The sequence below is a fragment of the Saccopteryx bilineata genome, chromosome 2, assembly GCF_036850765.1.
Source record: "Saccopteryx bilineata isolate mSacBil1 chromosome 2, mSacBil1_pri_phased_curated, whole genome shotgun sequence".
Taxonomy (NCBI): Eukaryota; Metazoa; Chordata; class Mammalia; order Chiroptera; family Emballonuridae; genus Saccopteryx; species Saccopteryx bilineata.
Genome location: NC_089491.1, coordinates 124,669,552 through 124,695,878, shown reverse-complemented (window position 1 = coordinate 124,695,878; position 26,327 = coordinate 124,669,552). Strand labels below are relative to the sequence as shown.

At 39.6% G+C, this 26,327-nt stretch overlaps 1 protein-coding gene across 4 annotated transcripts in view; it reads right to left on the bottom strand.

The window, feature by feature from the left end:
- The window catches only part of POC1B (POC1 centriolar protein B), a 122,191-nt gene that overhangs the window by 41,390 nt on the left and 54,474 nt on the right, over positions 1-26,327 (bottom strand). For 3 of the 4 annotated variants that reach the window (XM_066257774.1, XM_066257775.1, XM_066257777.1), the window contains 6 exons: positions 20,433-20,540; positions 20,202-20,317; positions 18,788-18,921; positions 15,889-15,957; positions 14,693-14,845; positions 5,418-5,498 (listed from right to left, as the gene is read on the bottom strand). In XM_066257774.1, the coding sequence (XP_066113871.1) occupies positions 5,418-5,498; positions 14,693-14,845; positions 15,889-15,957; positions 18,788-18,921; positions 20,202-20,317; positions 20,433-20,540 (661 nt within the window). The remainder of the gene's footprint in view (positions 1-5,417; positions 5,499-14,692; positions 14,846-15,888; positions 15,958-18,787; positions 18,922-20,201; positions 20,318-20,432; positions 20,541-26,327) is intronic. The other variant, XM_066257776.1, reaches the window with a different exon arrangement.

The following is a 26,327-nucleotide window of genomic DNA, read 5'->3' as shown; positions in this document are numbered from 1 at the left end:
AAATGACAAAGCAATCAATGAACAACTAATGTGCCTCAACTATGAGTTGATGCTTTCATCTCTCTCCCTGTCTGTCTGTCCCTATCTGTGTGTCCCTTTCTCTAAAAAAAAAACAAAACAAAAAACATGTCAGACCATGTCCTTCCTCTGAAGGAAACCCCCGGGACCCCTAGCTCACTCTGCACCCGGCCTTCCAGCATTGCTCCCACCTATCTGTCCTTTCCAGATAGTCACATGACCTCTTCCCTTCATTCCTTCAGTTCTTTTCTCAAATGTCACCACTAATGTGACAGGTGTTGGTCTTTCTATCTAAAACCCCTCTTACAATCTTGTTTTCTGCACCTTTGCAATTTTTGGTCTACTATACTATATAGTCTGTTTTTTTAAATCTATGAACAGCTTGCTCCCGCCCTCCCCCTGGAATGTAGAATGTAGGCTTCTCTAGGCAGGTGTTTTTGTCTTGTTTTCTTTTTCTAAAATCAAGAACAGTAAGTGGCACAGAATAGTTACTCAAGAATTTTTGATTCAGAGTCAAAAATGTGTGAGTGCCGTGTTCCCTGCATTCCACCACATGTGCTGGCTACTGAGTTAGGCAACTTAAAGACCCCAGACTAGACTGATGGGCTTTGATTACCACGGTACAAATTGCCTTTTCAATTATCTCTGGGGCATCTACTTGCTGTCTCCACCTAGAATGTCCCTATCAAAATTCTACCCATCCCTGGTTGGGTCAAGAACTGGACAAAATTTTTCTTCTAGACAAGTCCTCTGGTTTCATCTAGCCCATTAATGATATTTTCTGAACATTCCCATTAACAACCTTTCATTTGACAATCATGTGCACTTGGCATCTAGTGCATATTAAAACTGCCACTTATACTATACTTCCATCTGGCTAGCCTGTAAGTTTTTTTCCTTTCTCTTCTTTTAAACTTTATTTATTGCTTTAAAGAGAGAGAAAGGGAGAGAAGGAGACAGAAACACTGGTCTGTTCCTGTAAGAGCCCTGACTGGGGATCGAACCCACAACCTCTATGTCTTGGAATGACCCTCAAACCAACTGAGCTATCCGGCCAGGTCAGGCTGTTGGTTTGAGGTCAGGTAGCCAGAATTCTCTCAGCACCTCATATAATGCCTTTATGTAGTATGGCTATAAGTATTTTGATTGACGAGCAGCAAAACACTGTGGACATTGATATCTTACTATGAAGTAATTACAAATTCTCACTTTATTGTAAAGAATCGATTTGACCTGAAATGCTGTCACTGATTCTAAAGACAGGTGTACACATCACATTCGCGTTCCCTGAGGGGGCACAATCAGCACCTGACGATCAGAGCAACACTGGCAAGGGCATCAATTTCATTTGTTCATTTTTAGGGACAAGTAACAAAATTATTACTGCAAAATTTAGGAATATGGTTTATCTAAAAATTTTAAAAAGTATTTTAATAATCCCAGAGTATTATGAATGAATCTTGTTTACACTCAGTATTTTTTTAAAAAACACTTCATATTAGGACACAGAAGAGAAATTCCAATCTCGCCACTTGCCTTTTGGATGGGATGGGGGTGGTACTGGAACATCTTATGTAGCTATAGCATGTCGATGAGAATGTTAAATACGCGCTGGCCAGAGAGCTTGGTTGGTTAGAGCATCATCCCCAAGTGCAGAGAATGTTAAATGCCCTTGTACAATTTTGATGACAAAACCCTGGTCTCATTGTAAATGAAAACAGTAAAAGATTCAATGGGATCTTTAACTAAATAATTAGAAAATCAGTATGTAATAAATGACAATACAATCAGAAGATTTAAAACTATATCTATATGTATTATTTTTAAACTCTATATGACCATCAATCAGTATATGCCTTCACAAAAACACTATCTTACAACAAAGCCCTAAAATGCAGATTGGTAACAGTTTGATCCCAAAATACTGTATCAAACTGCCTGCCTGAAATTAGAGATACAAGTGCAAGCCGCAAAGATACCAACTGTTACACTGTATGCCTAATTTCTTCTGAGGAGTAAGAGGGCATCAAAGCCTGGATAAAATATAAGTACACTTAGATCTATAAATCATCTTGCACATAATATTAAGTCAAGCCAAAGCAGAAACAGAAGCAAAATGTTTCTTACACCACAGCAAACCTGTGTTTATCCCAAGAAATTTGACAAAATAAAGGTTTAAAGAGTAATCATTTTATGTCTCATCTTGATGAAATGAATTTCTAAGGAAACTTTCTACCAAACAAACAAATCCCAAAATAAACAGCAACCACAATGATAAAAATCAAAACTCCTTTTAAACACTGCTTTTACTGTATTGAATTCCAATATTTCTCTGGCTTTTAAAATTATAATCGCAGGCAAAGTTCACACCACAAATATTTAATTCAATTGTGCTTCATGTCAGAGTAGAAAAACATCTCCTTCACAACTGTGATTTGTTGTGCAGAAGCAAAAGGAAAACAGCCCAGGCATAGAGGAGACTACAGATCGAGAATTACTTACCAGTAGAGTAATGGGAAGGCAAACAATTAAAAGTGATTTCATTTTAGTTTTCTAACCAATTATATTATCAATGAGCTAAAAATATGATATATATGCACAATGGAGAGACAACTTATTGAATAGGAAAAGATATTTCCAAAGGATATATTCAATAAGGAGTTAATACCCAAAATATATATAGAATTCATACAACTGAACACCAAAAACAAACAAAAATATTCCAATTTAAAATGGGCTGAAAGAACATGAATAAATATTTCTCCCAAGAGGACATACAGATGGCCATAAACATATGAAAAGATGCTCAACATTACTAATCATCAGAGAAATGCAAATTAAAAATAACACCTCATACCTGTCCGAATGGCTATCATCAATAAACCAACAGATAAGTGCTGGGAGGATGTGGAGGAAAGGGAGCCCTCATGCACTGTGGATGGATTTGTAAATTAATGTAACCACTATAGAAAACAGTATGGAGATTTATAAAAACAGTAAGAACAGAGCTGCCATATGATCCAGCAATTCCACTTCTGAGTGTTTTATCCAGGTGAAACAAAAACACTAATTTGAAAAGATACATGTACCCCTATGTTCACTGTAGCATAACAGCCAAGATATGGAAGCAACCTAGATGTCCATCAATAGGTAAATGAAGAAAACACACACACACACACACACACACACACACACACACACACACACACACTGCACTACTATTCAGCAATGAAAAAGAATAACATTTTGATATTTGTGGCAACATGGATGGACCTGGAGGGTATCATGCAAAGTAAAGTCAGTCAGACAGAGAAAGACAACTCCTGAGTGTACATGGTGTCACTTAGATACAAAATCTAAAAGCAAAGTAAATGAATAAACAAAACAGAAACAGACCCACAGATATAGAAAATGAGCTGATAGTTGCCAAGGGAGAGGAAGTAAGAGAGATGGGAATACAGAAAAACTTTAAAAAGTAAAAAAGAAAAGGAAAAATTTTAAGAAAAAGAATTTTAAAGGAAAGCACTTGAGATGTTCTTTATAAAAATCTAAATGCTCTATGAGCATCTGTTCCTTCAGAAAATGCCCTAGTAAAATATATAAGATCAGGAGTCCATATACTTTGCCTGGAGGCAAGCAGTGAACCTTCCAGATTACAAAAGAATCTACCTAGATTGGACTTCATATGTCTATCCCAAACCAATTTACAGCAAACAAGTTTTTGTCTCCCTGTGTTGTCTTGTGTGTTTCATTTTTTAAATGTGGGTGGCATCAAGTACACAACTCATAGTAACAGTAGAGTCTTCCTTTTACAGTTTACATATTGGGTTGAACCATGAGAAATCACTGATATTAGAGCATTTTGCCTACAAAATGGCACTTTCCTATAATATAACCTAATATTATCCTTATGTGGGTAATAATTATACTCTTCAGCCTTATTATTCTGTTCTGTATCACAACTGCAAACCTGTCATATGTTTATTATACAGAATTGTCCTATAGACATTCCACATACACTGTATTCCCAGTTAGGGTCCTGTAACATGAGTTCGCTGACTTTGGCACCTCTGGATTACCATCCAAGGACCAGCACCATGCTATCACTCGCTAGCTGACAGTAATGTCCACCTCTATAGCATGCAGTCCATCATGAATATCTGGACTCCTCGGGTCATGCAGTTTTGCAAAGCTTCAGGGTACTGGCAAGGAGAGTGAGTCTCAAGGTGTGGACCAAAGGTTTCTGATGATGTGCAGTCTCCCATGTCAGGAACACCGATTTCAGTCTACTGATGACCTCATAAGAAGGCAGCACATCTCAAAACCACCTCATTTTGCTCCTCTTACTACAGGGGCCAAACCCCACTCACCAGAATTTATGAATTTCAGCAGCATGCCCCTCAGTAGTGACATCACAGCAGTGTCACCAAAGACCATGCCATTCCTCTCATCTGTTCTTATGACTAGTTTGTGCTGGCGAACAGAATTGATGACAATAATAATCTGCCTTTCAACGCTTAAAATCTCAAATTGAAAGACGGAGACTCTCAGTTAGACTCTGAACAAAATAAGTAAATAAATTATTTGTATGGAACTTTTTTACAAACAAAACTGCAAATATCAGAAATACTTCTGAATGTCTATATAATCTACCAGTAGGGATTATATAATCTGCTTTTAAGGAGAAGACTACGAGTCAGTTTAAGACCTCCGAAAGGTAAGTAACAAAGAAGAAGGTGTATTCTGTGACAGCAAGTACAATGTCATCTGGGTGGCACCTTGTGAGGAGATGAAACAGTGAGTATGGATTACAGACTGAGCAGGTCCTCAAAAAGAAAGCTTTTCTGGCCTGACCAGGCGGTGGCGCAGTGGATAGAGTTTTGGACTGGGATGCTGAGGACCCAGGTTCGAGACCCTGAGGTTGCCAGTTTGAGCGCGGGCTCATCTGGCTTGAGCAAAATAAAAAAATGCTCACCAGCTTAGTTACTCGGTCTGCTGAAGGCCCACGGTCAAGGCACATATGAGAAAGCAATCAATGAACAACTAAAGTGTCGCAACGAAAGACTGATGATTGGTGCTTCTCATCTCTCTCCGTTCCTGTCTGTCTGTCCCTATCTATCCCTCTCTCTGAATCACTCTCTCTCTCTCTGTCCCTGTAAAGAAAAAATTTAAAAAAAAGAAAAAAAAGAAAAAAAAAAAGAAAGCTTTTCTGGAAATTCTGCTGCTCCCCCTTGTGGCTATATTGACACATTGCAAATATGACTTTTTGTACACAGGTTTTTTTTCCTATGCCCAAATGTTAGGCTATTTAGCCACTTTTTATCTCCCTTCCCATACACTTTTTAAGAAAAATGGATTGTGCAAAAACAAATGCCATTTCAATGTCTAAGAAAACTTACTGTGGTAGAATCAAAAGAAAGGACATCCACAACAGGAGGACTAGAGGCCTGCAAGTTGATCACCTCAAGCTTTGGGTTAATCTGCACGTACACATAAGAAAAGTTAATATCAGAGTGTGTTTCCTAACATATTCCAAAATTAAAGTAAGTATATTGGTGTATTCACTAACATGGACGCAAGAATTTTAAACAAAATATTAGCCTATCAAATTTATCAATATATAAAATCATCATGACCAAGCTGAGTTTGTTCCAGAAATATACAGTGAATTTTACATTAGAAAATTACTACAATTCGCCTATAAGGGGATGTTTAAAACAAACTGACCCACTTCAAAAGATACAGAAAATAATCCTAGCCAGTTTATTAAGACAAGAAAAGTAAAGATGTAAGAATTGGAACAGAAGAAATAAAATTGTCATTATATATAATTATCTGTTAAGAAATACCCAAAGAATCTACTGTTATTCATTAGAACTAATAACTGAATTTACTAAACTGAAAATTAGTACAAAATCAATTGTATGTCTGGATTTCAAGTTAAAAGTATAAATTTAAAAAAGATATCATTTACAATACCATAAAAGATTTAAATACATCAGAGTAAACACATGCAGATGAGTAAAACCTAGATGGCAAAAAGTAATAGAACTCACATAGACACTAAAGAAAGTGATAATGTAAGGAGCTCAGGAGCAGAGAGCCCTATGTATATGGAAAATAAATATGAAAGGAAAATAAGACCTCAAATCAATAGAGGAGAGATGATTTACAGTTGAGTAAACTGGCTCACTATAGGGCTTCCTGACTAATATACCACATATAAAGGTGGGCAGCAGATAAACTAAATGTTATATTAAAATTATAAAGTTAATAATATAAATGTATAAGAGTATCTTTGTGGCACAAGGTTGCAAAGGACATCTTTTTTTTTCCGTTTTTGGATATTTCTGAAGTTAGAAGCATTGGAAGGCAGTCAGACAGACTCCTGCATGCACCTACCTGGCATGCCCACCAGGGGGCGATGCTCTGCCCATCTGGAGCATTGCTCCACTGTAGCCAGAGCCATATTAGTGCCTGAGGCAGAGGCCATGGAGCCATCCTCAGCGCCCCATCCAGCTTTGCTCCAATGGAGCACTGGTTGTGGGAGGGGAAGAGAGAGAGAGAGAGAGAGGAAGGAGAGGGGGAGGGGTGGAGAAGCTGATGGGTGCTTCTCCTGTGTGCCTTGATAGGCATCAAACCCGGAACTTCCACACGCTGGGCCGACACTCTACCACTGAGCCAACCGGCCAGGGCCTAGGACATCTTAAACAAAAACTGCAAAAGCAAAATCAGAAGGAAAAAGGGGGAAAAAAATCAATGCATCTGATTATATGAAAAGTAAGAATTTCTGTTTAAAAATGAACACAACAAAGTTAATCAGATAATGGAACAGAAGGAGGTAATATGATGTCTAAAACTAAAAAAAGAACAAATATGCAAAATACATAAGAAAAACATATAAATCAATGTGTATAAAACAGAAATCCCAAGAAAAAAATTATAGAAAATCTAACAGTTGACTAGCATATGAAAAGATTTTCAAAAACATTAGTGATTAGAAAAGATTAAAGCAATTACCACTTGACATCTATTAAACTGCAAAAACTACAAAGTTCAAGTTATATCAGTATTACTTGTAATGACAAAAACTAAAACAAAAAACCCACAACCAGAAATCCCCAAATGTTTATCACCAGTAGGGTTGACGCATACATTGTGGGAGTTATTACTGTGGTGAACTCCCTGGAAGTCCACAAGCAGAGAAAGTAATATAGGACAACTATGTGCACCAACATATGAACGCATGAATTCAGAGTGCACACATATGAATCTCTGGATTTTAATGTTAAATGAAAGCACAGGACACCGAAAAATATATTCAGTATGATTTCATTTATGTCAAGTTTAAAACCATCAAAAACTAAATAATACCTAATTATAGATTCAACCATATATACAGTAAATAAAAGAAAAAGAAAGAAAGAAAAAGAGTAATTAACTAGAGTGGCTACTACTTCTGAGGAAGGTTATTTCTGAATTGGAGAGGGCCAAAAAAAAAACCAAACAAACAAACAACAAAACACACATCAAGTATTTTTTTAAACATTATGAATGCAAAGAAGTCAACAAAGGGGAACAAAGGTAGCAGAACTTGGTGTGGAATGGATGATGCCAACAGTAAGTGTACTGGAGAACTAACTACGAGGATGAACTAACTACGGTAGCACCTAGTGAGAAAGGCTTCCTGTGGAGGACACAGAACTTACCATAGCTCTGTTAAAGGTTTCAAAACCAAACAAAAACAGACACAATGATGAGGTAGAAAGCATTTCTGAACAGAGAGGTGAATGCTGCCACAACTTTTACACAGGGTAGCAACTGAAGAGTTGACAGGGGTCAAACAGTGAAGGCACAGAAAAATTGGAGAATAAAATGTGCTTTAGAAAGGTTAATCAAACAGAGACAAGTTGAGTGGCAAGAATAAAGAAAGGATAATAGTGAGGACACTAACAGTCCTGGACTGTAGTGATAAGGGCTGCACCCGAAGTTAGAGGGGTGGAATGATTTTAAAAGCACTTAACATGTTTGATGGATATCATTATAGTTTCAGAAATAATAAGAAGCTTTTATAATTATCCAGCCAATTGTGTTAGAGGCAGAGGTACACATGTAATCCACAAGCTACAGTAAAGAATTAGAACTTTCAGGGGTAGAAAGAGGAGCTATCCCCTTGGCTTGTCAATACCTGTGTTCCTTCCTGGCTGTTCCACAGAGCAGGATGCAGGGCCTCATCCTATAGCCCTGAAGCCAGTGTTAAGGCACAGACAGACCTGAAGATGACCTCTTTCCCTTCCATCTTAGACTAGCTGCCCAAAGAGACTGCTTGCAAACATTTCATTCTCTTTTATCTACTGCCACCTAGTGTAGATATGAAATTGTTTAACAAGAAAAGGAAAGAGAAAGAAAGAAAGAAAGACAGAAAAGACAGGGAAGGAAGGAAGGAAGGAAGGAAGGAAGGAAGGAAGGGAGGGAGGGAGGGAGGGAGGGAGGGAGGGAGGGAGGGAGGGAGGGAGGGAGGGAGGGAGGGAGGGCTAAAGGAGTTAAAGTAAGATTGTTTACCTATGAAAAATACAATCTGGTTTTACCACCTGAAATTGAAGCTGCTCATAAAAATCTCAATCACATGGAAATAAATGGCCAGCATCTCACTGAGAAATCCTTAAGCTTACACAAATTGGGACCCTGTTGATGTAACAGTATTTGATTGTATGGTGGCACAAGTTGCTGTTGCATACATACAGCAGGAGATTCTTTTTTTTTTTTTTTTTTAATTTTTCTGAAGTTGGAAACGGGGAGGCAGTCAGACTCCCGCATGAGCCCGACTGGGATCCACCCGGCATGCCCACCAGGGGATGATGCTCTGCCCATCTGGGGCATTGCTCTGTTGCAACCAGAGCCATTCTAGCACCTGAGGCAGAGGCTATAGAGCCATCCTCAGCGCCCGGGCCAACTTTGCTCCAAAGGAGCCTTGGCTGTGGGAGAGGAAGAGAGAGACAGAGAGGAAGGAGAGGAGGAGGGGTGGAGAAGTAGATGGGCGCTTCTCCTGTGTGCCCTGGCCGGGAATTGAACCCAGGACTCCTGCACGCCAGGGCCAGGGCCCAGCAGGAGATTCTTACTACATAAAAGTTTACAGTCTTCTCCATAAAGAAAATATGCTGGGGGCGGGAGGGGGTGATATTCACAGTTAAGTTCCTTGCTAGCGAAGCCCCAGGAAAACTAACAGTACCTTCTAGCTTTTGGTTTTTATTGAAGGGAAGAAATCTTTAATAACCAGTTACCTCAAAATGAAGCGGGCTGCCTAAGGAGAGGCTAAATTCTCCATCAGTGGACAGCATATAATTGAAGGGTTCATGCATGAGGGAGAGGTTAGATGGCCTCACAGGGGCCAGCCCTCTCTGAAGTTCTCTGTAGCCATCATACTTGGGAGTCCATGAACACAAACACAGCTACTAACAAATTCTGAAGGGCAAGGGATCTGCCCATTTTGTTCCCTGTTGCATACGTTAAAGCTAGTGCAACATTTAGCACACAGATACTTAATATGGTATAATATGTTGAAATTTAATTTTGATTATACTAAGCATTACATCAAAATGGTTAAAAGTACAGACTGGAACCAGAGTGCCTGGGTTAAAATTCTAGTGTTCCCACTTACTAGCTTTGTGATTTAACTGCACGTGGCTCAGTTTCTCACAGGATAAAAATGGTACTACTTCATACAGTTTTTAGGAAGATTAAATAATTTAATTTATGTAAAGTAATTAAAATAATGTTGTATGGGTCCTGGCCAGTTGGCTCAGTAGAGCATAAGCCTGGTGTGTGGATGTCCCAGGTTTGATTCCTGGTCAGGGTACACAGGAGAAACAACCAGCTACTTCTCCTCTCTTCCTCCTTCTCTCTCTCTCTTCCCCTCCTGCAGCCATGGCTCACTGGTTTGAGTGTATTAGCCCTGGGCAATGAGGATGGCTCCACAGAGCCCCCGCCTCAGGCACTAAAAATAGCTTGGTTGCAAGCATTGGTCCCATATGGGGTTGCCAGGTGGATTCCAGTCAGGGTGTATTTCGGAGTCTGTCTCTCTATCTACCCTCCTCTCACTTGAAAAAGAAAAAAAAAATGTTGTATGTGTTAGACATTATTATTACTACTACTATTATCATGTAATCTCTGAAGAATAATTATTGAGACTGAAAATAATATAGCCATACATCACAGCTAGAACTAAAATATAAAACTGGTAAAGAAGTAGTCATTTTTTATCATAAATTATGATGTTTTCAACCTTTACGGAAGATTGAGGTAAAACCCAATTTCAGACTGGAAGACTTAAGTTGATTACTTATAGTTTTCAACATGAATCATGGCCAGATTATTACACAAATATTTGGTTAAGTTAAAAGTTTTCCTTCCTACTAAATTATCACGAAGATTTTTCTATGCTATTTATAGATTAAGATGATCTCTAATAGCTATTAAGAAATTGAAAGCCATTCAAGCAGTTAATTTATTAATAAGTTATTTCTAACTAATTAACCAAAATCCCTTCCTTGGATATTCTGCAATTCTCCTAGAATAACTATTTTGATGCCTTATGTCACCAAGATCTTATCACCATCCCTTTGAATGACTGTAGTCTTTCATATCAAAATATGCACAAGAGTAAGGGACTGCTCAGGATAAAATGTCATCCCTTCACATTAAGTTCCTCCTTAAGACAGAATGTTTGCTTTGCTTTGTTTTGTTTGTGTAATTTGGCTTGTGACAGTCTGAAGAAGATAAAGTCAGCATGGCCTAGTGAAGTGCCATAGCACACTGTGGGCAGGGTTAAGACACCCTATTTATTAATAGAAATTAGGAGTCTTTCTCATAAAAAAACGAAAGAAAGAAAGAAAGAGAGAGAGAGAGAGAGGGAGGGAGAGAGAAGGAAGGAAAGAGAGAGAGAGAGACAGAGAGACAGAGAGAGAAAGAAAGAAAGAAAGAAAGAAAGAAAGAAAGAAAGAAAGAGTTGTCTTCATGTTTTTGATGAAGACGGAGCACCTAGGTGGGAGCACGACAATGGATCTGCAGTTACGTCAACAGAAGGGAACACAGAAGGGGTCTGCCTCACAGCTGGGGTAAAGACTGGATGCTTCATACCTTCTTTTATGTGCCCTTCTTCTACAAGCAGCCTACTATTCTAAAAGCAGCCTGCTCTCACTCTGTATACCCACGTAGGGATTACTAGTTTATACGTTCAGTCAGCTGGGACCCACAGGCTAAGGCTCTGCAGGACCCACCACCTTCAAACCAGTGGCACTTAAGGCTGGCAAATGGGCGGCTTTTGCAGAAGGCCAGTCTTACCCAGAAGACTGAATCATGCCATTCAAATGAGCTGCATAGAAAACACAATAAAATGCAAATCACAGAAATGCTGTTGCTTCAACCTCAGAAATGAAATGCTCATGGTTATTGCAAAAGGAGAAAGTGAGGGAAACTCATTAGATCAGAAACTCCATTTATTCTACATCCTCTTGTTCTTTTAATTATGAGTTCCAACCTCCCAAAACAATTTTTTTTGCTAATTTTCAAACATTTCCAAGGTAACATATGTAATGTCATGTTGCCTGAAGCTTTGAAAAATAATTCAATCCATAAAATTTAGTATTTCAAAGTAAAATTTACCGAATCTAAATGAACACACAGCACAATATCTAGTCTGATTCATACTATTCTATTTTAGGTGATGTTTGGAGTTTTAAAAAAACAATTTGATATTTAACAATTATTTATTCATAATAACTATATCATATATGCTCTCTGTCCAAAAAACTTGCTTTATTATAAGAGATTAAGAAAAATAAACAGGGCCCTGGCCGGTTGGCTCAGCGGTAGAGCGTCGGCCTGGCGTGTGGGGGACCCGGGTTCGATTCCCGGCCAGGGCACATAGGAGAGGCGCCCATTTGCTTCTCCACCCCTCCCTCCTTCCTCTCTGTCTCTCTCTTCCCCTCCTGCAGCCAAGGCTCCATTGGAGCAAAGATGGCCCGGGCCCGGGCGCTGGGGATGGCTCCTTGGCCTCTGCCCCAGGCGCTAGAGTGGCTCTGGTCGCAGCAGAGCGACGCCCCGGAGGGGCAGAGCATCGCCCCCTGGTGGGCGTGCCGGGTGGATCCCGGTCAGGCGCATGCGGGAGTCTGTCTGACTGTCTCTCCCTGTTTCCAGCTTCAGAAAAAAAAAAGAAAAAGAAAGAAAAATAAACAGTTGGTTGTTCATATGCAGAATCCTATCACTTCTCTGGAATTTCATATTACAGGATATGAAGCTATTTTACAAATATGTCTCATTGTGTACTTAATTTAAGCAACCATGAGTGCTTAATGGGTAATTTAAACAAGGTACACACAGGCTGACTTTCTTAAGGCCACAAACATAATTCATTCACATTGCTCAACATGATACAGTGTTACTGCACGCCAATTCCGATATGAAAAGTCAGTTTTAATAGGTTGTTAAGTGTCTGTGAAAAGCAGGGCTGGGAGTGCACTCTGCATGGGCTGGGTCATCCTGACCCACCTGCACAAAGCAACCCTGCCAGTGCCCAGCTTTATGGCTGTAGTCAGAGCAGAGCCACCCAGGCAACTTGGTGATACTTTAAAGAAAGTTCAGTACTCTTAAGAGAATTGGGGTTGACAGCAAGTCAGAGAGAAAATGGCTTGAACTGCCAGCACTAAGGCAGTGTGGCGCCAGGGAAATTGAATTGGGCGTGAGGAGAGCCGAGCTGTGCCTGCAGCTCTGCCGCCCACGCCCACCACCACCACCACCACCACGGAGAGGTGTCTGCGGCTGACAGGCAGCGACAACACTGGAGGCTCGCTCAGCCACGCCCAGCAGTGCTGGAATAAAACCACGGTGCTAGTAAAAACAGCTGCGGTTAAACGAGGAATGGAATACAATACTGGGCATACAGTGTCAGTTACATGTATAATAAGTGTAAAGACGACTAAAGAAAGTTACTGCTGTTTGAGTTCCAAACAAATTTCATGTATATATTATATTATGTGAATACATGTTAATTACAGCAGATCAAAAAATACATCTATCATTGTAGAAGCCGAAACACAAATGTGATGAACCACCAAAAAAACTCTATATATTCTTTTTTTCAAAGAAATTGAGGGAGGGGGGATAAGACAATAAGTAGCATGAAGTAGTAAAGCATAATGGTAAATCTTTTATTTAGAAGAACTGGAAAAATGGTCCAAGTTGGAAAGGACCAAAATTATAGCAAAGAACTGAAACATTACCAAGGAAAATCTAGAAGAGAAATCCCAAAATGTGGCTACATTAAACAAACTACAGAAAATAGCACAAAAAACTTAAAAGTTTTAAAAACTTAAACTTACACACACACACACACACACACACACACACACACACATGCATGCGCGCAACCTGAGACTAACAGAAATACCTGAGACCACAGAAAAACCACAACTCCAGAAGTCACACAGAAAGCACTGGGGAGGGCGACACGGCGCCCACGGGAGCGGGAACGTCAGCACGGATGAGTGTTGCATGAGGTGACTGTGCATTGCTACTCAGGACACAGCTAAGAAATTCAAAATACCTACTCTAAAAGCAAAGAAAGGTTCTGCCAATGATAAAAAAAATTCAGATGAACAGGAAATAATGATTTGATATTAACTCTTAGAAGAAAAAAGGGCTCAAGGACAATCATGCAAAAGAGAAAGTATCCAGCAAAGATAATTTTATATTTTGAAGAGAGAACATTTAAATCTATAGGACCTAAAGGAACTTGTCAACAAAAACCTAGAGTGAAGCCTGACCAGGCGGTGGCGCAGTGGATAGAGCGTTGGACTGGGATGCGGAAAGACCCAGGTTCGAGACCCTGAGGTTGCCAGTTTGAGCACAGGCTCATCTGGTTTGAGCAAAAAGCCCACCAGCATGGACCCAAGGTTGCTGGCTCGAGCAAGGGGTCACTCGGTCTGCTGAAGGCCCACGGTCAAGGCACATATGAGAAAGCAATCAATGAACAACTAAGGTGTCGCAATGAAAAACTGATGATTGATGTTTCTCATCTCTCTCTGTTCCTGTCTGTCCCTGTCTATCCCTCTCTCTGACTGTCTCTGTAAAAAACAAACAAAAAACCTAGAGCGAAACAATTACATACCTGTATTTGAAAATATTTATATATGTAAGCTAACAGTAAAATGGGCTCAATAATTAGTTTAATGCCCAAATCTCTTCTTTTTATTGTCCCTAAGATTTTTTTTTTGCTATAAAACGAATTCAAGATACTTATTTCAATGACTGCTATACAATTTCTTGCCTTTTAGCCCTGTTCTCATGACATCCATCACATGTGGTCCCCTTAACACGTCTAGAATATGAAGCTTCAGTCACTGAAGGCCTTAGATTTGTCCTCATTTCCTATTACAATTAACAAAATTGTTCACTGTTATTTCTAAGCCTTAAAGAACCTAATAGGAGAGGCTTTAGAACTATTACACACTACCATATTTACAGTTTTATTAGTGAAAACAATTGTTTCTTAAAGTACTGCTGTTTTAAGGTAGAACTAGGTTTTACATAATTAAGTATAATTTCAAGCATCTAGTTGACCTGTAGCCCCAAAATATACACTTACAAATGGCAGGACAAATATGTACAAGGTACTCACTTCAATAGTCTCAATTTTTCCCTCATGGCAATGTGGTGTTCTTGGATAGACATCAAAAAGATGTGGTGGAGAATCAAAATGTAATCTCTTGAGATTTCTTTTAATAACATCTTTACAATTCAGGCTATCGAAGTTAGTCCTCCATAATAAAACCTGTTAAAAAAAATTAATCATGTTGGCAATTACTGACTTGTATAAATAAGCAATAGACCTGATTTTTAAAAAAAATGAATTTACAGAATTGTCCCTCAAACTAGGAAGACTAAATATATATTTCAACAACATTATTACTTCTCAATACTTATTTAAGGGTGGGAAAAAGAAAATTAGCCTTTTGAATTGCCTTCATGTCCAGTTTAAAATTCATATTAAGAAAGTAACTTATTAAAAAAAAAAGTAACTTATTACCTTAAAATCCTCTTTATTTCCAAAACCCAAAACCATGTTGTCCACCTTATTCCATAAATTTCACTATGAATAACTATTGGCCATTTCAAGCAAATAGAAAACCGCTGCATAAACAACTTACACTCATTGTCCTCAAGAACCTGAACATTTGAGCCTGACCAGGCGGTGGCATAGTGGATAGTGTATTGGCCTGGGACATTGAGGACCCAGGTTCAAAATCCTGAGGCTGCCAGTTTGAGTGCAGGCTCACCAGCTTGAGCGCGGGGTTGCTGGCTTGAGCCCAAAGGTCACTGGCTTGGGCCCAAGGTCACTGGCCGGGTTGGACACCCCCATCCCCGCCCATCAAGGCACATGAGAAAGCAATCAATGAACAACTAAGGTGCCACAACTATGAGTTGATGTTTCTCATCTCTCTCTCTCTCTCTCTCTCTCTCTCTTAAAAATAAATAAGTAAAACCTTAACATTTGAAACATAAGGCATACAGACAAAATATTAGGCAAAAATTCAAGTGAAAGAACCTCATCAATATTGGACATATAGTGTCAGTTACAAGTATAATTAAATGTAAAGACGAGCAAAGAAAGTAACTGCTGTTTGAGTTCCAAAACTTATCAAAACTGGCACAACTTCAGCTATGAAATAGCAGAAATCCTGGCATTAAGTTAGAATATAAACTCATGAATTCTCATTTAAACACATTCAGACTAGCTGGCTGTAAACCTCTGCTGAGGTCGGGTCCCCTTTATGCCCTACCCTCATCAAAGGGGGCACTGCAGAACTCACACACCTGTGCGTCCGCACCTCCTGAGGAAAACAGCTCTCCACCTTTTGAAAATGAAACAGTCAAGACAGGTCCCTAAAAAATAAATGGAGATAAAAGAAAAAATAGTTGGTGCTGTTTTCTCATCGCCAAGAGTACTGTGACTATTAATTTTTTTCTTCCTGACTTATGTAGACTACTTATGCAATAAATCAGAGAACATAGCCAGTTGCTAGTAAGGCAGGCAGAGTAAAGATAACTAGGGAACCAACCCAATTATAGTAAAACACATAAATAATATTAAATGAAAAAGAAATTCTAGTAAAACTTTAAAATACACTTTCTTTTCCCAAAAGCTTATACATCTGTAAGGTAACAGAATTTCTGTTAAGATTTTCTACTCAGCAAATCACTAGCAGAAACTGAATAATGACTCTGAGAGTGATGGGAATGAGGTCACCAGAAAAAAGGCCACTTTCTGACTACAACAGGCCTCACCGAGCTCACCCTTCCTGTGGGCAACAGGGAACCACTAGGAGTTTTAAAAGCAGGATAGACAGGAGAGCTGTGATGACAAGTGATGTCACAAACACTCTGTCAACTATATGACTGTCTAACCACTATGCTGTACACCTGAAACTAAGACAAAATCACACTGAATGAAAACTGATGTCACAGCTGTGAGGATGATGAATTGATAAGAACGCATGTTGGAGGCCAGGCAGGCAGTTACTGGCATAATCTGGGTGAGGGGTCAGGAGAACTTGAAATTGAGCAATGACTGTGAAGATAGACAAGAGGACACTTGGCACAGTCACAACATGCACAACCTCTAGGTCCGTTTTTCAATCCAAATAAGAGTAGTTATTTTTGTTTCAAAATATCAGTATATTCTGTTTTGTTAATGTGTCCTTAATCTGGACAGGAAAACTTCTGGGGGAAAATATATTTTTTAAGTAGACCATCCTACAGATTTAGGTTATTGTAGCCTCATAAACATCTCTTCCAGACTGTGAAGAGATGTTTATGTATAAATTTTTCTCCTAAAGTATTGTGTTTATCTTTTCCCCCCCTATTACTCTCTTTCCAGGGATATTTTAATCTTTGTCTACCTTTACTGGCTGTTTATTCATGTAAATCTGTGGATACCTCCCTATCTGAGCTAGCTAGTGCCTATTTCTGCTTCATTCCAACACAGCTGCAGAACAAATGACAAAGAGAGCAGGAAGCAGGCAGGATACACAGAGGCTAAAACACCCCTTCTCCCCTAGACCACAAACCCATTCTATTTCTGGATATAGGCTGCTTATACTTGATTAAAAGGAAGTATCTAGTACTTAAAAAAAAATAAAAAAGAATGCATTCTAAAAAAATTAGAGATGTTTGAATATCTACCCAGAATGGAAGACTAGTTTATATACTTTAAAAAGTTTAGCTCTGGCTGGTTAGCTCAGTGGATAGCACTGGCCTGGTGTATAGACGTCCCAGGTTCGATTCCGGGTCAGGGCACACAGGAGAAGCGACCATCTACCTCTCCACCCCTCCCCCTCCCTCTTCTCTCCCCCTTCCCCTCCCGCTAGTGGAACGATTGGTTCAAGCATGGCCCTGGGGGCTGAGGATGGCTTGGTTGGTCCTACCTGCTAAAAATCACTCTACTGATTACAGCATTGGCCCCAGATGGGGGTTGCCAGGTGGATCCCAGTCAGAGTGCATGTGGGTGTCTGTCTCATTATCTCCCCTCCTCGTATTTTAAAAAAAGAAAAACAGTTCTTTATATGCCAGGTGTGTGTGTGTGTGTGTGTGTGTGTGTGCGCGCGCGTGTGCATGCGGCACACGTGTGTAAGTGAGAGACTGAACAGGCTCAATAAATAGTATCTTTGTGCCCCACTCTGAGAAATAAGACAGAGAAAAGGGCAGATAAGAGCCAAAATATCATGTCTTACTGATAAAGGCTTGTAAAGAAAGAATATGGCTTTATCTGTGGGCAAATGGGCTTTCTAGAACTGAAATCCTAGAATGAGTCATGGGCAAAACCGGACAAAAGTAGGCCTTACCACCACAAGCATCAGAGGAAAAGTGAGGGCAGGCTTTTCCCAAGAGAAGAAGGCACTGGGTTCTACTTGTTGAATTTCTCCTTTTATTCTCACCAGATCAGTGAAAGAAGTAACTGAGGGGGTGTGAGAGGCTAAGAGTGTCAGAGGTTGTGGGACAGCCTCCTCATGAGAAAAAAAGATCAGAAGTAGGGAAGATTTTATCTTTCACCACTTAGCCAGTTAAACCTAAACTACATCCTGATGAAGACAGTAGTGAAGGATTAATTTAATAGTTATTAAAAGCTACACATTAATTTTAACAAGGATTACAATAAATAATATTTCTATGAGTTGGTTCCAGAGGATAAAAATGTAATGTTGGAAGCAAAATTTATTTTTTATTTTTTATTTTTTTTAAGGGAGAAGCAGGGAGGCAGAGACAGACTCCTGCATACGTCCCGAACAGGATCCATCTGGCAACCCTCTATGGGATGATACTCTGCCCATGTGGGGCTGTTGCTCCATTGCTTGCCGAGTTATTTTAGTGCCTGAGGCCATGAAGCCATCCTCAGCATGGGGTCCAACTTGCTCCAACCGAGCCATGGCTGCAGGAGAGGAAAGAGAGACAGAGAGACATGGGAAGGGGAAGGGTGGAGAAGCAGATGGGTGCTTCTTCTGTGTGCCCTGGCCAGGAATCAAACCCAGGACATCCCCATACCGGGCTGATGCTCTACAACTGAGCCAAACAGCCAGGGCCAAAAATATTTTTTATGATAGAGCAATGTGTACTACCCTTGGAAAGATAATAAAGGCATATAATAAAATAGATCAAAACAATAAAAATTATATTATTTATTTTATTATTTAAAAAACAAAAATCTTCGTGTTAGTACCATATGTCCTTGAAGTGTATATATGAGCCTTCCTTCTAGGAGATCCAGAATCTTAACTGTACCATCTGAAGAAGCAGTGATGAGATAGTTACCCGAAGGATGGAATGAAACACAATTGACTCCAGAGCTGTGAACTGATTTGTAGAAAATAAAGATTTTAGAGAACATTAATAAAGATGCCCGTTGCCCTATTAGCAATGTTAGGCTGAAAACAAGAAACAACTAGAAGCAATGTCTCCACAACCCAAAACATCATATAGTTTACATTAAGTAGTTAGTTTGGCATCACACTGCTGAAGTATCCAGCCAATGAGTTAGAACAGCTTTCAAAATGAGAATGTCATAGAAAGATGATCTTGTTAACCACTTAACTAAAAAGTCTTCAGACGTATTACCAATATAACCAACAGTTGATTACTACCAGCTCACATAGGTATATAACCTAGCCTTAAACTAAATTTAATAGTCAATTAGTGGCTTGCTACTAAGGGGTGAAGAATGTAAAGATATATGTGGAGAGCGACACATCTTGCCATTTGAGAATTCGTTTCTGGACACCACATGTCCAACAGGAGGCAGTATAACACAGGGATGGAATATTTGTCAACAGACCTAAGTCAGTTCTATCAATTCTTTTAGTAAGTCATTTACCCTCTTTAAGCCTCAATTTCTTTATCTTTAAAATAGGGGTGATAATAATAACTCCTCTTAGGGCTGTTGTGAGCATTTAACGATGCTGGCTACATGGTGAGCATTAATTACACTTATTAAGAAAGAAAAATGAGGATTTAATATAAATCCACTGTAAATCAAGAAATTGATTCATTTCTCTGTGAACTTCAACACATGGCACTGCAGGATGTTGTTTTCTACCAGTTATAAGTATTTGTGTTAGTTTCTATCCTAACTTCTCATATAATGCAAATAATCAGAGTTTTAAACCTTCACAGTAATTTTGTTTTTTTCCTTTCTTTTCTTTCTTTTTTTTTAATGGTGCTGGCATCATTTTTCAGGTTCCTACACTGCCCTTTCCACTCTGGAATCTACCGCAGCTCTCAGACCACGTTGTTGATGGAGGCTAACTGTTCCTTAGTCAGTTCAAAGGCAACCATGACTCTTATGAAGGGGCTAGACCACACTGAGAAGGATAGTGGGTCAGTTTGAGAATTTCCCACTTGCCTGGCCTGTGGTGGCACAGTGGATAAAGCATCGACCTGGAATGCTGAGGCTGCTGGTTCGAAACCCTCGGCTTGCCTAGTCAAAGTACATAGGGGAGTTGATGCCTCCTGCTTCTTCCCTCCTTCTCTTTCTCTCTCTTTCTCCCCTCTCTAAAATGAATAAAAATAAAATAAAATAAAATAAAAAAAAGAATTTCCCACTCAACAACTGAATTCTTTTGTTATGGAAATTGTACCTTGATAATGCTGGAGTAATTTGTTCACTCTTATATCCCAGATTTTCACAGTATGATCAGAACCCGCTGAAGCTATGCATGTGCCATTAGGGTTAAAATCCACAAAATTTGCAAACCTAGGAGGAAAGAAGGGGGATGGTCTCATATTTTGATTTCTTTATTCAAACTGTAATAATTAAATGTCTCTGTAGCAAAATACCCCCTGTAAATGCAAAAATTGAATGGACTTACCCTATGAAATCGGAGAAGTTATTGACACACTGCTTACTTGTGGTATCCCAAATTTTAATAGTTTTATCCTCACTACATGAGACAATTAGTCTTCCATCAGGTGAAAATCTGGAAAGTACAAAAAAGAAGACTGCTTCTGTGAAAGGCTCCTGATAGTCACAATCACTCCCGCCCCACCTGTGAGGCTGTCCACAGTAAGCACCAGAGACCACTGCTACCACACCGTACCACAGAGTCGTATTCTGCAACCAACATCTTTTCAGCTAAAAATAAGCATGGTAAACAACACTGACAGACCATTAAAAGATCAAAATATACTATGTAGATTAACCAAGTTCCTTCTTTCCTTTTATTCTTTTATTTAAATAATTTAATTTTCTGTCATCTGTTCTAGGTCTGTGATTCATCTCTGCACTCCTTCCCAGCCAAGTACCTTGCTTTTTAAAAGTGTTCTTTATTTCTTTCTTCAATATCTGTCATTGTCTGGTGTTATCCATATGACCTGAGAGACCCTTTATTGTTCATCTTACCAACCCTGTAGTTAAGCGTTTGGTAAGAAAAGGGCTTGTGTGGGCCCTCATTGGTTGATTCAGTGGTAGAGCTTCAGCCCCAGCGAGTGGAAGCCCTAGGTTCAATTTCCTGGTCAGGGCACACAGGAGAAGCAACCATCTGCTTCTCCACCCATCTCCCTTCTCTCTCTTCCTCTCTCTCTTCTCCCACAGCCATGGCTCAAATGGTTCGAGCAAGTTGGCCCAAGCACTGAGGATGGCTCCATGGCCTTGCCTCAGGTACTCAAATAGCTTGGTTGCCAAGCAACAGAGCACCGGCCCCAGATGGGCAGAGCATCACCCTGTAGGGGGCTTGCCAGGTGGATCCTTGTCAGGAGCATGTGGGAGTCTGTCTCTTGGCCTCCCTGCCTCTCATTTAATAAATCAAAAAAAGAAAAAAAGAAAAGGATTTGTGTGTTTGAATGAAATGATACCACCAGCAAAGAACCAACTCCCCAAACCTGTAAGTTCCTGGTTACAGGGAGGCCAGAGAGCGCCAATGGGCTGAATGAAGGACACTGATTTATACACAATGGAAGTTCCTTCATGGACACACCTATCATCGCATGCCCATTAAAAATCAAAGGACAAAATTCTCAGTTTGTCTACTCTTTCTATGCTCTCTTTTCATTTTAAGATCTTTTGCAAGGTTCTTTTGCCCCTAAGTGCCTTTTTAGGATAGACAGAAGAGCAGAAAAAAAATAAAACACACAAAAGACAAATTTTAGACCACCAGGAAACTATAAATAGCATTTTTGTTATTAATATTTTAGTAATAATAAAAACCAAAAAAGACAAATTTAGGTCATAGACTATGTTTCAGTTTTACTTGTATTTCCTTCTATGCCCAGATTATTATAAAAGTCATCAATTATGGGTGTGGATTATAATTAAAGGCTTTTCTTTTTATTCTTTCTTAACTCTCTCCTCTTCTCCCTCCTTTTCTTAAGGCCGACCTAAAAACAATTCCTGACAGAAACTTTGAAGCTGGCATTTACGGAGATTCAACCATATAAAAAAAGGGGGGGGGGGCACAGAAACACAATTAAGTTCTACATAATTTAATCTTTAAAATTTAATAAAGTGCCCTGGTTAGCTCAGCTGGTTGAGTGTTGTCCTGCAACACAAAGGTTGTGGTTTGATTCCCAGTTTGTGGGTTTGATCCTAGGTTGGGGCACATATAGGAACAGATCAATGTTCCTCTCTCTCCCCCCTATCCTCTAACCCTAAAAATTAAAAAAAAAAAAAATTCAAGAAAAGAACCTTGCAAGAAAATACCTTCCATGCTGGTAGTTCAGCACAATTTTATAATAACATAATACATCATTAATCTTTTCCACCAGAAAAATATGTAACGAAGATTCAAGTATGAAGGACAGTAATATAGCAATGCTCCAAATATATGGAATTTATTGTACACAGACCCTACTCAGCATCCCCATGAAAATAAACTTTATATAATAATGTAAAGAACTAGTGTAAGGAATCAAATTATAATATATCTCTTACTAAGCTATCTTTTTAAAAAATTACTTCCTATATTTCAAATGGTAACACTATTTCTAAGAGATGACTTGATCTTATATTTTAAGAAGGCAATGATGAAAAAAATTAATAAAGTGGAACGATCAGATTAAAAACAAAGTACAAAAATACCCTACAACATTATTGGCAAAATTCTATCACCACCATCACCATCACTATCCTGTTATACCCAGAGCAACGCATTCAATCCTCAATAGCCCCACGCAACAGGAGCTACTGCTAACCTCGGTTTATAGGTGCGTCACGCCGGGCACATAAGGGATCAGCAATGGCCAGTCACACAACCAGGAAGACGTGACCCAGACAATCTGGCTCCACAGCTAAACCTGTCTTCACTGCTAAGTCTCTCACAGAAAAGAAAGTTTCTTCTACTGGCTAAAGTATTCAGAGTACAGAAAGTTCAGGGTGGTGTCTGTGTAACCTCAGAAAGTTCTCAAGTGGAGAACCACGGGGCAGTGCTCTTCCTGTGCTATGTGACTGGGCTCTGATCAACAGGCTGACCGCTAGCCTAGGCTACCACACGCTGTCTGTGTTTTCTGCTAGAGGAGTTCATGGGGACACTTTTCATTCACTCACTCACATTCACTCACTCTGGGCACTGTCCTGGGTAACAGGAATGCAGTGGCCAATGACACTAAGATGTCTGTCCTCATGAGACTTTCAATCCGGGAAGGAGGAGGTAGGGAGGGCACATGAATACTATAGTTTTAGACAGTGACAACAAAATACAAAGGTGACAATTCATCATTAGAAGTCCCACAGAAGAAATACGATTTTAAAAGGAACTTATGAATAAGAAAAAGGAGGTATATTAGCCAGACAGAATTCATGCTAAGCAGGAGGGGCTATAGAATACGAGAAATTTTTCAAGTTTCAAATTCTTTTTGAAACATAAAAAAAAAAAGCCTTTTCCCCTTTGAGCAGGGAGGGTTATAGCCTGAGAGACACTTTCCTGAGCTGGAAAAAGGAAGGGAATGCAGGCATCAGGTAAAAAGAGAATGCAGGAGCTGGCCAGCAGGAGGTTGGCCCCAGAGAGAGAACAGTTTCTACCTCCAACTCCACACAGCCAAAGGAGACTCAGGGTTAAGGCCCTGGCCCTCCCTAGACATTACATTTTTTTTTTTTTTTACAGGGACAGAGAGAGAGTCAGAGAGAGGGATAGATAGGAACAGACAGGAATGGAGAGAGATGAGAAGCATCAATCATCAGTTTTTTGTTGAGACACCTTAGTTGTTCATTGATTGCTTTCTCATGTGCCTTGACCATGGGCCTTCAGCAGACCAAGTAACCTCTTGCTCAAGCCAGCGACCTTGGGTCCAAGCTGGTGAGCTTTTTGCTTAAGCCAGATGAGCCCGCCCGCGCTCAAGCTGGCGACCTCAGGCCTCGAACCCAGGTCCTTGGCATCCAGTCCAATGCTCTATCCACTGCGCCACTGCCTGGTCAGGCATGTTTTATATTTTTAACGTTACTATTTTTTAAATTAAAGATTTGTCTGCAAAAAAAAAAAAAAAAAGATTTGTCTGCTAGCCAGATGCAGCCATCAAAAGAGCCACATCTGGCTCGCGAGCCATAGGTTCCCGACCCCTGTTCTAGTCTGACCTCTGGAGGGTCTATTTTCGAGGGATCATAACCATATTTCATGTTTTCTAAGATGAAAAACTTTTCACATTTTAAAATCTCTGAATTGGATGTGTCCTAAATTTGATGGTGGAGAAACATCATTGTGTCATTAGTTTGGCAGGCAATGTTTCCTTTCTTGATAGTACATTGCATTTTACCATCAATGCCATTTGGGATTCGATGAAATATAGTTACTTTGAAGAAAGTGGTGTCTGTGAGATTTTAGTTTGTTATACTTTATATCTGCCCAATAAAATACATATTCTCAACACTACATTTTAATCCCTGCATATGCTCTCTGTTTATATTTTTTGCTTTTAGGGGGGGTGAAAGTGAAGATGGAGGTTTGTATGCCCCCCATTTTTAATTAGATACATCAAAAATAAGTCATCACCAATAAAACAGGCTTTTCTTTGCCCTGATTTTGCTAAGGAAAGTCCTGTCTTTGTCAGGGCTTAAACAATATCTATGTTATTAGTTTTAAGAATGTTAAGAAGATACAAAATTTTTGCTTACAGAATTAATAGATTTCTAATTCTCTAATTCAGTACCACCAAGTGCCTTTTAAAACTGCCAGAGACTGTGTCACAAAGGTGGATATTACATTAGTCAATAGTGACTAATGGATCAGCAGACGCTGACTGTCTATAAGGCATTTGAGAAGTTAACTGAAGTACTATTCAATCCTAAAATGTACTGGTACCCATTAGAGCAAATGAGGAAATTCTTGAACACTTTCCAGAAAAAATCCTTCACATGTCCTTAAAAGTAGCCCAAGAGTTATGTAACAGATATTTAACTTAGACTCTATGGAGTTCCCAAAACTGTATGTAAAACGATGTGTCTGTAAGCACAGAAATAGAGTTATTCACTAGAGAGCCAAGTGGGTCCATGAACCGTGAGAAGTTTTAAAGTGCTTTCACAGGAAACCAAAATTTTTATTTGGATATTTCTTATTGTTAGATAAATATTCTATAAAAACAAATTTTTAGCTCTCCGGGCTCTGAGACCAGAGTGCGTATTGGGCATGTTCTTTAAGAAACAAATCAATCGCCTGACCTGTGGTGGCGCAGTGGATAAAGCATCAACCTGGAATGCTGAGGTCGCCGGTCCAAAACCCTGGGATTACCTGGTCAAGGCACATCTGGGAGTTGATGCTTCCTGCTCCTCCCCTCCTCTCTGTCTCTCTCTCTCTGTCTCTCTCTCTCTCTCTCCTCCTCCTCCTCTTTCTTTCCTCTCTAAAATGAATAAATAAAGTCTTTAAAAAAAAAAAAAGACACAAATCAAGAGGTTCCTTGAAGCCAGCAGTATTCAACAGGCAGGGAAAGCAGTCGAGTCCTGAACTGTAGGGTCAGTTTTGCAACTGCCCAACTCGGTAACCCTGTGAAACTCATAACCCCCCCGGGCTACCATTTTCTATTTGGATAATTTGAGAGCTTGGACTGCACCCAGACCTAAAACTTTCATAGACTAATGATAGGAAAAAAAAAAAAAGCCAGTCTCAGAGTTTGCTTTGATGGGATTGTGTTTACATACTGAAGGTAAAGTTCAAGAAAATAAGCAAAACATTTATGTGGTTTTTTTTTAGTGTTGGTCAGCATTAGAAGAGAAACCATTTGTTGATTGCAGTAACAGGATTCATTCCTGCAACTGTTGAGACAACAAGCAGATGAAAGAGGTATAAAGAGATCTAAATATGCTAATATTTGTTAGATTATTTACCATGTATATATGCCCAGACTTCTCTCCTGGGATCTCCACCCTTAAGTACAGCTGCCTACTGGGTGTCTCCTCTTCGATAGCCTGCAGGCACCTCTGACTCTGAACTTGGCCAGATTTGAACTCAACGACTTCTTCAGACAGCTCCTTCTCCAGTGTTCTTTCTCAGTTAAGTGGTTTCTGAAGTCAGAAACCTGCAGTCATGCTTGATTCCTCTTTCGCCTTTACTCCCCCACCTTCCAATCCTTAATTAGCCCTCCTCTGTCTCTTCAAACCACAACAGGCCCTGTCATCTTTTATTCTCCACATGCAATGAAAGTGATCTTCAAATTGTAACTCAGACTTTTCAGATTTAAACCCTTTGGTGGCCTGACCTGTGGTGGCGCAGTGGATAAAGCGTCGACCTGGAAATGCTGAGGTCGCCGGTTCGAAACCCTGGGCTTGCCTGGTCAAGGTACATATG